We start from the raw sequence: 12,705 nt of genomic DNA, 5'->3' as shown, positions 1-12,705 counted from the left end.
AATTCTGATACATCTTTCTTTTGGTTAGCCTCCTCATGAAAACACTTGTAGGTATCTCCTCTATAGTATGAATAGAAACTGAGTGCTTGCTCAAGTAAAGTAGTGATGCGACCCACGCTAGCTTTCAGAGACTCCAATTCTTCTTGGAAATGATCATTATGGTGGACACGCTCTTTGTCTTCTATATTTCTTAGTCTAAGTTGGGTGTTGTAGACTTTATGGATTGGAGCTCTTTGGGGATCTATATTTCAACCTGAGGCATGTATATATATGTATATATATATATATATGTATGCAAATGTATGCACATTGGGTATAGATTAACCTGTTTAAAGGGCTAATCCATGACTTCTTTATTGAATATGGACAAAAATATGTAGTTTATTTAATCTGAAAGGATCTTTTCCAAGTCCTTATCTCAGTTAATATACAGTGGAGAGTACAGGACAAAAAGGTGGGTCTGAGCCCCTAAAAATAATTTTTACGCACAACAATTCCCCCCGGCTAATTACATCATCTCAAATTCTTACACATATTCAGAAAAAATCATGGTTTTAGCTTAAAATTAGACAATCATGTGAAGTTTAGAATTATTGATCAGATTTGCCTTGATGCAAAATGAATTATTAAGGAATCCATACCATATATGAAGGTTTTAGGCCATTATATGAGGGGTAAGCTTTCCAGTTGGTCTCAAAAGAGTTTATGATTTACCAAGTGACCACCTTTCGGGAAAGGAGTATAGGGGTTTATAAGGAATGGTTAGGGTATAGTGTGACCGTCATTACCAAGTAAACGCTCAGCTCATAGTTGGATGTTTCACGAGTCTAAACCCCGACTGAAAGTAATGAGACAAACCGCTACTCCTCACCTAACCTAGAATCAAGTTTATTCGTAAAAATTAAAATGCATGAAGATATTAATCCATACCCGACGTACTACTGCATAAGCAGTATGCAAAAATGCATTTTAAATATGCTAAAATTAAACAAACTAAAATAAACAGGAAAACAATTAACAAGCAAAGTTTAGTCTAACCAAATAAGGTATTACCCAGCAGAGTCGTCATCCTGTTGTAACTTGCATGGCGTCGAATGGAGGGTCTACCTCTTAAGAGTGGTGAAAATAGGGTTTTATGTATAATCATAAAGTTATGGTTATGAAGTTCAGGAGTCACCACCTATTATTATGGTTACTAGAAAATCTATGGTCTACGAGAGTCTAGGTAAGAGATTGGTTGTGCAAGGAAAAAATGCATCACCCTAGTGCACCCTACCTACAGTAGACTGCATTGTTGTTTGATTGTTTTTCTGATCCAAGTTTCAATTCGTTGGTCTTATCTAAGGTTCAAGACAGATCTTTCCTCATGAGAAAATATTTACCTTATCGGGTTAAATCTTAACCATTCTAAAGGTCAGACTTATTTATTTCTTGAATATAGCAAAGTCCTAGTATTCTGAATTACAAAATAATTGTTATGGGTTTTTTTATATTTTAACTAAACCCTAATGCATTAACCTAGTTATGATATTTATTTTTTTATTTTTTAAAAACATGATAAAAATGTGATTTTATCTTTTAGAAAAATTCATGAAAAACCTTTAGAATTTAGTCGTATGCATGAAAATCAAAAATATTTTTTTTATTGTTTTTGAAATTTTTTTTTCATGTTTCGTAGGAATCCGGATATTTTTAATATCAGATCCATATCTTACAGTGTAAGTCTACAGCTTGATATTGTGCAAAATTATTGGAAATACATACAAGGGACCCTTAAATATTTTAAAATGCCCCATTAGAAAATCTAAATTTTTTCTGCTTTTTTTTTAAATATTTTTTAATTTTTTAATATTATTATATTATTATTATTTTATTATTAAATATGTGTTAGACTAGACTTGACCTAGCCATTTCAACTGGTCTTAAAAGGGTTCATCCCGACTCATTCTATTTATGTCGATTGACTGCCCTACAAACCTCTTTTTTTAAGAGGGGGATGGGTTGCAACAGGTCCAACCTAGATAGGATGGCTTGTTTAATGGCCCAACAGTCTTTGCTTTTCCTTTATTTTTTTATACTGGACCAGACTCGGCCCAACCATCTCGATTGGGCTGAAACGGGTCTAGCCCACAGTCCACATGGTTGTTGGCCCGACCCAACGACCATGTTTATTGTTTTGTCATTGCATGCAAAACCATGCAATGGCCACCACCCAAGGGGAAACAAGAGAAAAGGAAGAGAAAGGCTTGTGTGACTGGAGGAGAAAAGGTGTTGGTGGGGTTCCTGTTTTGTTAATGTTATATTTTTTTAAAACGTAAAAAAAAATATTTAAGCATTTCTAACTTTTTTTTAAGAAAACAAATTGCATAGAAGTTGACCTGATGTGACCTGGTCAACTTGACGGGTACCAAGATAACCCAAACAACCGGTAAAAACACAGTTTGACTAAAAAAATTCAAGACGACAAGTTTTTTTTAAAAATATTAACATGACAATATATATTGGATTGACTTGGATCAACCTTAGTTAATCTGTTAAATTTTCAACCATGATTATAAAATCATAATAACCCTATAAAAATAAATCAAAATAAATTATCAAATTTAATTCATAATAACCCAAATTTTAAGGATGAAATTAAAAAAAATATCAATTAAAAAAATATGTCCCGAATCAACCCAAGTTCACTTTCCAAACTCGCAACTCAGGTCATGAGACCGTGATAACCCCATAGAAAGCAAATCAAGATAAATTATGTAATTCAATTCTCAATCAACCCAATGTTATATATATATAAAGAACTAAAAAATATTAAACAACTCAACTTGAGTTAACCCATCAAATTGGTGACTTGAGACATGAGAAAATGCTAATCTTATAGAAAACAATTAAAACAAACCATGAAGCATAATTCTCAATCAATAAAATATTGAAGAATGAATTGAAAAAAAAATTAATAAAAAAAAGAAAAAATTAAAATTAAGTCAACAAAGTTAATTTGTCAAATTCGTGACTCGTGTCTTAAAGTTATGATAACTCATAGAAAGCAAATCAAATGAAATTATGAAACTCAATTCATAATCAATAAAATATTGCATGTTGCAAGAAGTAATTGAAAAAAAAAACAATGAAAAAATAAACGAAAAACATAAATCACAATTAAATTAACTTTTAATCCGGTTAATGAAATTGTGATCATCAATACAAAACAAATAAACAAAAAAACATATATCACAATTTATAATAAATAAAATGATGAAAAATAAAATAAAATAAATAGTATTTGGTGAGGTGAGGAGTTTTGCTAATGTTAATTACATATCCAATGAAAAAGTGAAAGGTTGTTGTTTTGAATAAGCCAAGCTTCCCCGTCGGCAACTTTTGGCAGGTTTTAGCAGTACACAGGTGGCGCTGCTAATTGAATAGATCCGTAATTTTGTTGTTTTCAATCTGAACTAATTAGATGATTGAGGAAAGCATGGTGGTAATTAAGAGTAAGGACACCATTTAGAATCATAATTATTCTTTTCAAATTTATTTTAAATCTAGTTAAGCTCCAAGTCTTTCATTGTTCGGCATCTAAAACAGAAAGAGATGTTAAATCGAATCTGTCAAACAAGAAAAGCTGTGGACTGATATCTATAAATAGCAAATCAAGTTCTACCATTTCTCCATCCCAAACATTAATCTTCAAACTCAAGCTTCTCGACATTTATCTACACGTTTAATTCTTCTTCATTTGACCATCTTCAAACTCCAGCATTTATACGTTATCATGGGAGTTTTCACTTACGAATCAGAGGCTTCTACTGTGATCCCACCAGCCAGGCTGTTCAAGGCCCTTTTCGTTGATGCTGCTGAAGTCATGCCCAAAGCCCTGCCACAGGCTATTAAAAGTATTGTCACTCTTGAAGGAGATGGAGGCCCTGGAACCATCAAGCAAACTTATTTTGGCGATGGTCAGTACGTAGCTTCACTAGTAGTCTGATACATGATTTCCGTAACAGTCACAATCCATCATTTTGAATAGAGTGGTTTCACTCTTTTGCTCCTCCTAGTAAACAAAAATGAGCTAAAAAACTAACAATATGGATTTGCATTTTGAACTTTTGACCAAGGTCGAGTCTTACATACATATGAACTAATTAAGGAACTGTGCATGCTTGTTGATTCCTCAGGTAGCCTATCTTTCAAGGAGAGGACTGATGCTATTGACAAGGAGAATTTGTCATATGCGTACACTGTGTTCGAAGGTGCTGTCTTGGCAAACACATATGAAAAAATCTTCAACGAATCTAAGATTGAAGCCTCCCCTGACGGAGGATCGGTGTGCAAGACCAGCACCACATACTACACTGTTGGCAACGTGGACGCTAAAGCAGATGAAATTAAGGATGGACAAGAAAAGCAAATGGGATTATTCAAGGCCATTGAAGCCTACCTGTTGGCAAATCCTGATGCTTAAATGTGCCTTATCTGAAGCTGGTCTTGACGTTTGTTCTAGAGTTCCTGAAGCTACAAAATGATAATAAAGAATCTGTGTTGAGTTCTTCGGTCTTGTAATTTTCAATAATATTAAAAATATATGGTGTATTGTTTGTAAGAAGATAATTGAAAATCCTCACGAGAAATAAGTTCTTACTTGCAAATGATTTGGAGGACATTCTTCAATTTGGCATCTTACTAATTATAACATGATCATCAGGGAGATGTTTCTTAATTCCATATTCTTAGTTCAACATATTTATAAGAGAACAAAGTTACTCCTATGTCAAAAAATGAACGGACACCACAGAAAAGAGATTTCATGAACAAAGTTACTCCTATGATAGGTCTCTGTCACAGCTAGTAATAAAAGACAAAGATAAATAACAATTGTATTCTGCTTTGGGCGAGAATAAACCACAAGTTGATATTATTGAATTTGAATCCATCGTTTCTCTGTCTCATACCAGAGTTTAAATACAGGAATGAAATAACAAACTTTCCTAAAATACTGGCACGACCACGTACAATCAGGATTCTTAGCAACTGACTCCTGCTACATTGTTGGCATTTATTTAATTTGATAAATAAGACTTGACTTCTTCCTCCCGTGCACTGAGGACACTGCAGTGACTGGATCCCCTTGACTCGTTCTTCCCTTGACTGGCTCTTCACAGCTCTATGAATCTGCGATTCTTTTTAGGAACTCTGTGCGATCTTCTTGGCTCCAGATCACTTGGCTCCAGCTCATCACTTGGCTCCAGCTGCTACTTATCAATACCTCCCCCATTTAAGGGAACCTTGTCCTCAAGGTTCAAGTTGGTAAATCGCTCCTGTAACGCCACAACATCTTCCCAAGTTGCATCATCAGTCTGTAGGTGTTTCCATTTCACCAGAATTTCTTTGACAAACCGAGACCCCTTCTTGATCCAACGAGTGTCTAAGATGGCCTCAGGTTCGATCAGCATTTCACCCGCAGCAGTCATAGGAGGCAAATCGATCGTATCGACGGCCTCGTCACCAATTTTCTTTTTGAGCAAGGACACATGAAAAACAGGATGAATACGAGCCTGGGTAGGCAACTTCAGCCTATACGCCACTGTGCCAATTCGTTCTTCAATCTGATAGGGTCCATAATAGCGACTAGCCAATTTTTTGCATACACGTTTGACCACCGATTGCTGACGGTAAGGATGAAGCTTAAGAAAAACCCAATCTCCCACTTGAAATTCAACATCACGTCGCTTAGAATTAGCGAGTTGTTGCATGCGATTACTAGCAGCATGCAAGTTGGCCTTGAGCAGACTCAATAATTCATCTCTAGAGGCGAGTTGCTGATCCACTTCATTCACCGGAGACATGCCAATGTGGTAATGGGGAATTGTCGGTGGTAAACGTCCAGAAAGAGCCTGGAATGGTGTCATACCTGTGGAAGCATGATAAGTGGTATTATACCAGAACTCAGCCCAAGGTAGAAGTGAATTCCATTTGGTGGGCTGCTGGTGAACAAAGCACCAAAGATATTGTTCGACACAGCGATTGACAACCTCAGATTGCCCATCCGTTTATGGATGATATGCAGAACTCATCTTCAGCTTGGTACCTGACAATTTAAAGAACTCACGCCAAAAGTGACTGATAAAGATAGGATCTCTATCACTAATAATGGATCGTGGCATACCATGTAGCTTTACCACACCTTCAACGAATTTCTCAGCCACCATTTTGGCCGTATAAGGATGAGCCAATGCCAAGAAATGTGCTGACTTACTAAGTCGATCAACAACAACAAAAATTGTGTTCTTTCCGCCAGATTGTGGGAGACCCTCAATAAAATCCATCGTGATGTCATCCCAAACTTGATAGGGGACGGGTAATGGCTGCAATAAACCCGCTGGTGACAATGTGTCTGACTTCACCCGTTGACATACATCACAAGAAGCTATATATTCCTTCACTATGCGAGCCATTGATGGCCAATAAAACTGTTGCACCAGCCGTTTGTAGGTGCGCAATACACCCGAATGCCCCCAAGAGGTGAATCATGGAATTCACGTAACAGTTGCTGAATGATATCAGAGTTGGGGGTAATTACTACTCTGTTTTTGTAGTGAAGCAACCCATTTCGCCATGTATAGGGGCTGTCCGGATTCTCAGTAGCCAGCTTGCCAATTTTCTTCATGTAAGGATGGGAAACAGCTTCGGCCTTAAGTTGATCCCACACGTGAATTTGTGGAACATATATGTGTGAAAGGCAAGGGCTGCCCGTCATACGTGACAATGCATCTGCAGCCGAATTCTCCTTGCCTGGTTTATACACGATTTCATAATCATAGCCAAGTAATTTCGATACCCATTTCTACTGTTCTGGGGTAGTAATACGCTGCTCCAATAGGTACTTTAAGCTGCGTTGATCTGTTTGGATCACAAATTTACGGCCTAACAAGTATGGTCTCCACAGCTGGACAGCCACCACAATAGCCAACATTTCTCTCGCATAAGTTGACCATGCACGCTTGGATAGCCCCAAAGCGCGACTCATGAAAGCTATTGGCCGCCCTTGTTGAGTTAGAACAGCACCGCCAAGTGATGAGCTGGAGCCAAGTGATCTGGAGCCAAGAAGATCGCACAGAGTTCCTAAAAAGAATCGCAGATTCATAGAGCTGTGAAGAGCCAGTCAAGGGAAGAACGAGTCAAGGGGATCCAGTCACTGCAGTGTCCTCAGTGCACGGCAGAAGAAGTCAAGTCTTATTTATCAAATTAAATAAATGCCAACTATGTAGCAGGAGTCAGTTGCTAAGAATCCTGATTGTACGTGGTCGTGCCAGTATTTTAGGAAAGTTTGTTATTTCATTCCTGTATTTAAACTCTGGTATGAGACAGAGAAACGATGGATTCAACTTCAATAATATCAACTTGTGGCTTATTCTCGCCCAAAGCAGAATACAATTGTGATTTATCTTTGTCTTTTATTACTAGCTGTGACAGGGACCTATCAATTGGTATCAGACTCAATCACAAAAACTTCAGCAAAATTAGGCATTGCAAGGGTTGGAGTGGAAGTCATTGTTGTCTTTAATGCCTCAAAAGCTGCCTCGGCGTCATCATTCCAGCAAAATTGACCTTTGCGTAATAAGGATGTCAATGGACGAGCAAGAATCCCATAATTACGAACAAATTTCCTGTAATAACCTGTAAGACCTAAAAATCCACGAAGCTCAGATATATTAGTAGGTCTTGTCCAGGATAGCATTGCCTGGATTTTTGCTTGATCAACCTTAACCCCCATTGGAGTAATAATATGCCCCAAGTACTCCAATTCCTGTTGGCTAAATGCACATTTCTTCAATTTTGCAAAAAAATTGTATTGCCTTGGAATTTCAAAAGCCTTGCGAACATGTTCAAGATGCATGGTCAAATTGGGACTATAGATCAAGATATCGTCAAAAAAGACTAACACAAATTTACGAAGGTAGGGTCGAAATATGGCATTCATAAGGGCTTAAAAAGTAGAGGGGGCATTACAAAGACCAAATGGCATGACTAAGTATTTGTAATGACCATTATGGGTGCGGAAAACAGTTTTATGAATATCATTTGGGGATACCCTAACCTAGTGGTAACCAGCTGTCAAATCTAGTTTGGTAAAATAAACAGCCCCATGTAGTTCGTCTAACATGTCATCTACCGTAGGAATAGGAAATCGGTCTTTAACTGTTACTGCATTAAGGGCTCTATAATCAGTGCAAAAACGCCATGTGCCATCTTTCTTTTTAACTAACAAAACAGGAGATGAAAAAGGGCTAGTGCTTGATCTTATAAATCCTAATTTTAACATGTCTTGAACTTGTTTTTCAATTTCAGCTTTTTGAAAATAGGCATACCTGTATGGTTTGACATTGACAGGCTCGGTTCCTTCTTTGACAGTGATGGTGTGGTCAATCTCCCGGACCGGTGGCAATTGAGCTGGAGTTTGAAAAGTATCTCCAAATTCCTCCAACATCTGCTGCATTTTAGACTCTACTTTGCTGACAGGTATCTCGGCTTCGGTTTGCAAACAGATAGCAAACATTGTTTTGCTTTGGCGCAGCTCCTTCGAAACATCTTTTAGAGATGCGGGTTGAATGTGTTGGGCATCAATTCCCTGTAGTTTCTGCATTTGATTCTTCCACATAAATTCCATGGTCATTTTCTTCCAATCACAGGCCACTGTTCCCAATTGCTCTAGCCACTGCACTCCCAAAACCAAATCCAATCCACATAATAGTAGGGCATATAAAGTCAGAATAAATGGAATACCTTGAAGTAGGACGTGTATGTTTTCAAATCTGCCCTGACATTTCAATGGATTCCCATTTGCCACCTTCACGTTGAAGGGCTGTGTTGGTATCACTGGCAGGTGTAGCCAATTAGCAATCCGTTCGCTAATGAAATTGTGCGTGGAGCCACTGTCAATGAGGACAGTCAAATCTTGATTCTCAATTCTTGCCATAATTCGCATTGTTCTGGCAATTGACCAACCAGTAATAGCATGTAATGATATTTGAGGTTCATCACCTTCAAATTCCTCGTCATCTTGCAAGCTCGTCTCATCATCCCCTTCCAGTAGCAACAGACGGGGCTTTTGACACTTATGGCCAGGAGTGAATTTTTCGTCACAATTAAAGCAGATACCTTGAGATCGTCTCTTCTGCATCTCGTCCCAAGCAAGACGTTTCATGGGCATGGCTGCTGGTGACTTTGTTGGAGAAAAGGAAGCAATTGGATTATGATTGATGGAAAATGGCTTACTGTTACGTCGTTGGCGAGTTAATTGTTCATCTCGCATTCTGGCTAGGCTTATTGCTTCTTTCAATGATTTGGGTTTAAACATCATAATCCCTTCTGCTATGTCTGGTTTCAAGCCTCCCATAAAAGTCCCCACGAGTGCCTTTTGAGTCCAGCCTTGCACACGATTACCCAGCCTCTCGAATTCTCTTTGGTACTCCCGTAATGAGCCCCCTTGTCTCACCCTTAACAATGCTTCATCAAAATCCTCACATTCTGGTGGTCCAAACCTTGCCCACAATTCCTCCTCAAAAATTGGCCATGTCACCTCTCTGTCTTCGTCTTTGTAAGCACGTCTCAGCCATTGCCACCACTGGTTCGCCTCCCCTTGAAGATGAAAAGATGCTAACGACATCTTTTGTGTTTCGGCAGTGCCTTGATACTCAAAGAATTGATCAACTCTGTTGAACCATTCAGTGGGGTCGTTTCCTGAGTATATTGGAAACTCAAGCTTCGCCAGTTTGGAAGAGAACATCTGTCTGTTCCCATCTGTTCGTTCTGTGAATTCCTCACGCTGATGGCGAGGTCGTCCGTTGCGCTCAATGGATTGGCTGCTGGATCCTTCTTTGTTGGACAGTAACGCCTCTATCAATTTGTTGATGTTGGCTTCCATCTGATGCATTCTGTCAACAAGGGTAATCTCCATTCGACTCATTCCATCCTGAAGTCCTCCCAGACCCACTTCCAAATTTTCTATCCGTTCCTTGTTTGTTGTCATTGTTAACCAGGCTCTGATACCAATTGATAGGTCCCTGTCACAGCTAGTAATAAAAGACAAAGATAAATCACAATTGTATTCTGCTTTGGGCGAGAATAAGCCACAAGTTGATATTATTGAATTTGAATCCATCGTTTCTCTGTCTCATACCAGAGTTTAAATACAGGAATGAAATAACAAACTTTCCTAAAATACTGGCACGACTACATACAATCAGGATTCTTAGCAACTGACTCCTACTACATAGTTGGCATTTATTTAATTTGATAAATAAGACTTGACTTCTTCCTCCCGTGCACTGATGACACTGCAGTGACTGGATCCCCTTGACTCGTTCTTCCCTTGACTGGCTCTTCACAGCTCTATGAATCTACGATTCTTTTTAGGAACTCTGTGCGATCTTCTTGGCTCCAGATCACTTGGCTCCAGCTGCTGCTTATCATCCTATGTAGAATATTATTATTGTTATTATTATTATTATTATTTTCAAAATAAAGGAGTCAAAAACATCACAATAGGAGCTTTTATACTTAAAGCCTATTTGAACTTGTTCCACTGTGTTGTGTATATTGTATTGATCAGTTGTATTGTGAAATTAAACAAATCAAACTATTTTGATATTGAATTGTTGAGATACCTTTTGCATGAGGTACATTGATTCCAAACACCCGTGATGAAGTGTTTGTTATTGTAGAATTTTTTAGAGCTTGTCTCCCAGGTATAGGGACATGGAGTGTCCAATCTACTTTAGGTTCTCATTTAATTTGTTGTGATGTGTTTTGCATTGAATAACATGTCTACCTTCTAAGAGTGAAGAAAATAAGGGATTATAAAATTTAAGGTTCGCCACTTAGTATTATGGTTACTAAAAAATCTATGATATGCGAGAGTTTGGGTAATGGACTGGTTGTATAAAGGAAGATGCATTACTCACAATGCAACTTACTTAAAGTAGGTTACATTGTTATTTGATTGTTTTTCTGGGTTAAATTTCTATTCATCGGTCTCATCTAAGGTCTAAGACAAATTTTTTCTATTAAAAAAGCCTCTACCTTATCAGGTTAAATCTTAACCATTCTAAGGGTCACACTTATTTATTTCTTGAATATAGCTAAGTCCTAGCATTCCGAATGACTAAATAATTGTTATGAGTTTTTTTCTATTTTGGTCAAACCCTAATGCATAATTATAAACTAGTTACAATATCTATTTTTGCATTTAAAAAAAATGATAAAAATGTGATTTTATCTTTTAGAAAATATGCATGAAAAACCTTTAAGATTTGGTCGTACGCATGAAAATGAAATGAAAATTTATTTTTTAATTTTTGGAGTTTTTTTTTGAAATTTTGTTTTATTTCTTGAAGTTTTGGAGGAAATCGGGTATTTTTAATACCAGTTTTGTATCTTATAGTATAAGTCTACAATCCGATATTATGCAAAATGGTTGAAAAAACATGCGAGGGACCTGGAAATATTTTAAAATGTCCCTTGGAAAATTTCAATTTTCTTCTTTATTTTAAAAAATATATATTTTTTAATTTTTTAATATTATTATTTTATTATTAAATATATGTTGGGCTGGACCCGGCCCAGCCTAAGTTAGTCTGGTTGGGAAGACTGACAACTCAACAGACCTCTCTTTTTTTAGGGGGGCTGGGCTGCACAGGTCTAGCCCGATTAGGATGGGCCATCTGATGGCCCAACAACCATTCCTTTTCTTTCTTTCTTTTTATGTTGGGCTGGGCTGAAATGGGTCCAGCCCACTACCCATATGATCACTGGCTCGACCCAGCGACCATGTCTACTGTTTGGTCGTTACATGTAAAATCATGTAATGACCACCATCCTGGGGGGGGATAAGAGAAAAAGATGAGGGAGGCTTATTTGGCCGAAGAAGAAAAGGAGTTAGTGGCGTTCTTGGTGGTGCAGGGAAGTTCAGCGTGTGGCTGGTAGCTGGTGGTGGCAATGATGGCAGAGGAAAAGGGGAAAGAGGTGGTCGAGGGGGAGAAAAAAACTAGGGAAAAGAGCTGATTTTTTTCTCAAATTTGGCCTCAGATATCTTCCTCCTCAATGCTTGGAATCCACCCCTATTTATAGCGGATGGAAGAGCGACACTTTGTCTTTATTAGGAACAAATCTCGGCCCTTGTTTCAGCTAGGAAGGATCTCAACCGTTGGCTCAAATATGTCATCATGGTCTATCAAAATAAGTTGTTAAAGGCTACCTGAGTTGGCCTCTTTAGGGTGGCGTCGTGGCGGTTGTGGTATCAATCCGCCGAAAAGAACAATATTGGTGTGTAGTCAAATGTTAGGGCATCATGGTGGTGTATGTTTTGTTAAATTGAATGAAGAGACGAAGCATTAAATCCCCCTGAAAAGTAGCTATCCCAACAACTTTTTTGGGTAAAAAGAAAAAGTTGATGAACAATTGTTGTTTGGTCTGTTCTTTTTTTTTTTTTATCTTCAAAACGATGTTGCTTTGGCCTTATTTTAGTGATTTGGACAAAGTTCAATTTAGTCCTATAGCTTTTGATTTCTTTTAAGTGCACTCCTAATTGGCCTAAAACTTTTAGCTTTATGCAATTTTGCCTCTGCCAAACTTCAATATCAGCCCTGAATTTCAGCGCCTTTTTCATTGTGGTCCTTGGTTTTGGATTTCTTCAATTTAGCCCTT

General features: G+C 37.8%; 2 protein-coding genes across 2 annotated transcripts; one reads left to right on the top strand and one right to left on the bottom strand.

The window, feature by feature from the left end:
* The first annotated feature begins 3,775 nt into the window (after positions 1–3,775).
* On the top strand, positions 3,776–4,465 carry LOC18101877 (major allergen Pru ar 1). The gene is made up of 2 exons (XM_052454811.1): positions 3,776–3,982; positions 4,196–4,465. The coding sequence occupies exons 1-2, from the start codon at positions 3,776–3,778 to the stop codon at positions 4,463–4,465; spliced, it is 477 nt and encodes a 158-aa protein (XP_052310771.1).
* Positions 4,466–5,252: 787 nt separating this feature from the next.
* LOC127905679 (uncharacterized) lies at positions 5,253–9,946 on the bottom strand. Its single transcript, XM_052455432.1, has 6 exons — positions 8,110–9,946; positions 7,497–7,986; positions 6,868–7,094; positions 6,506–6,792; positions 6,167–6,365; positions 5,253–5,911 (listed from the first exon to the last, which is right to left on the bottom strand). The coding sequence occupies exons 1-6, from the start codon at positions 9,932–9,934 to the stop codon at positions 5,253–5,255; spliced, it is 3,687 nt and encodes a 1,228-aa protein (XP_052311392.1). The 5' UTR covers positions 9,935–9,946.
* Between the last annotated feature and the right edge of the window lie 2,759 nt (positions 9,947–12,705).

This window comes from Populus trichocarpa, chromosome 8 (assembly GCF_000002775.5).
Source record: "Populus trichocarpa isolate Nisqually-1 chromosome 8, P.trichocarpa_v4.1, whole genome shotgun sequence".
Lineage (NCBI taxonomy): Eukaryota > Viridiplantae > Streptophyta > Magnoliopsida > Malpighiales > Salicaceae > Populus > Populus trichocarpa.
This window is presented reverse-complemented; position numbering and strand designations above follow the sequence as displayed.

Excerpts from the sequence above, each read along its gene's own strand:
- LOC127905679 (XM_052455432.1), bottom strand. The coding sequence starts at position 9,934 with ATGCATCAGATGGAAGCCAACATCAACAAATTGATAGAGGCGTTACTG. Across the intron at positions 7,095-7,496 it reads GCTGAAGTTTTTGTGATTGA|ATCACTTGGCTCCAGCTCAT; the intron begins GTCTGATACCAA and ends TCTTGGCTCCAG. Across the intron at positions 6,366-6,505 it reads CACCTCTTGGGGGCATTCGG|CCATTACCCGTCCCCTATCA; the intron begins GTGTATTGCGCA and ends GGTTTATTGCAG.
- LOC18101877 (XM_052454811.1), top strand. The coding sequence starts at position 3,776 with ATGGGAGTTTTCACTTACGAATCAGAGGCTTCTACTGTGATCCCACCA. Across the intron at positions 3,983-4,195 it reads AGTACGTAGCTTCACTAGTA|GAGAGGACTGATGCTATTGA; the intron begins GTCTGATACATG and ends CTATCTTTCAAG.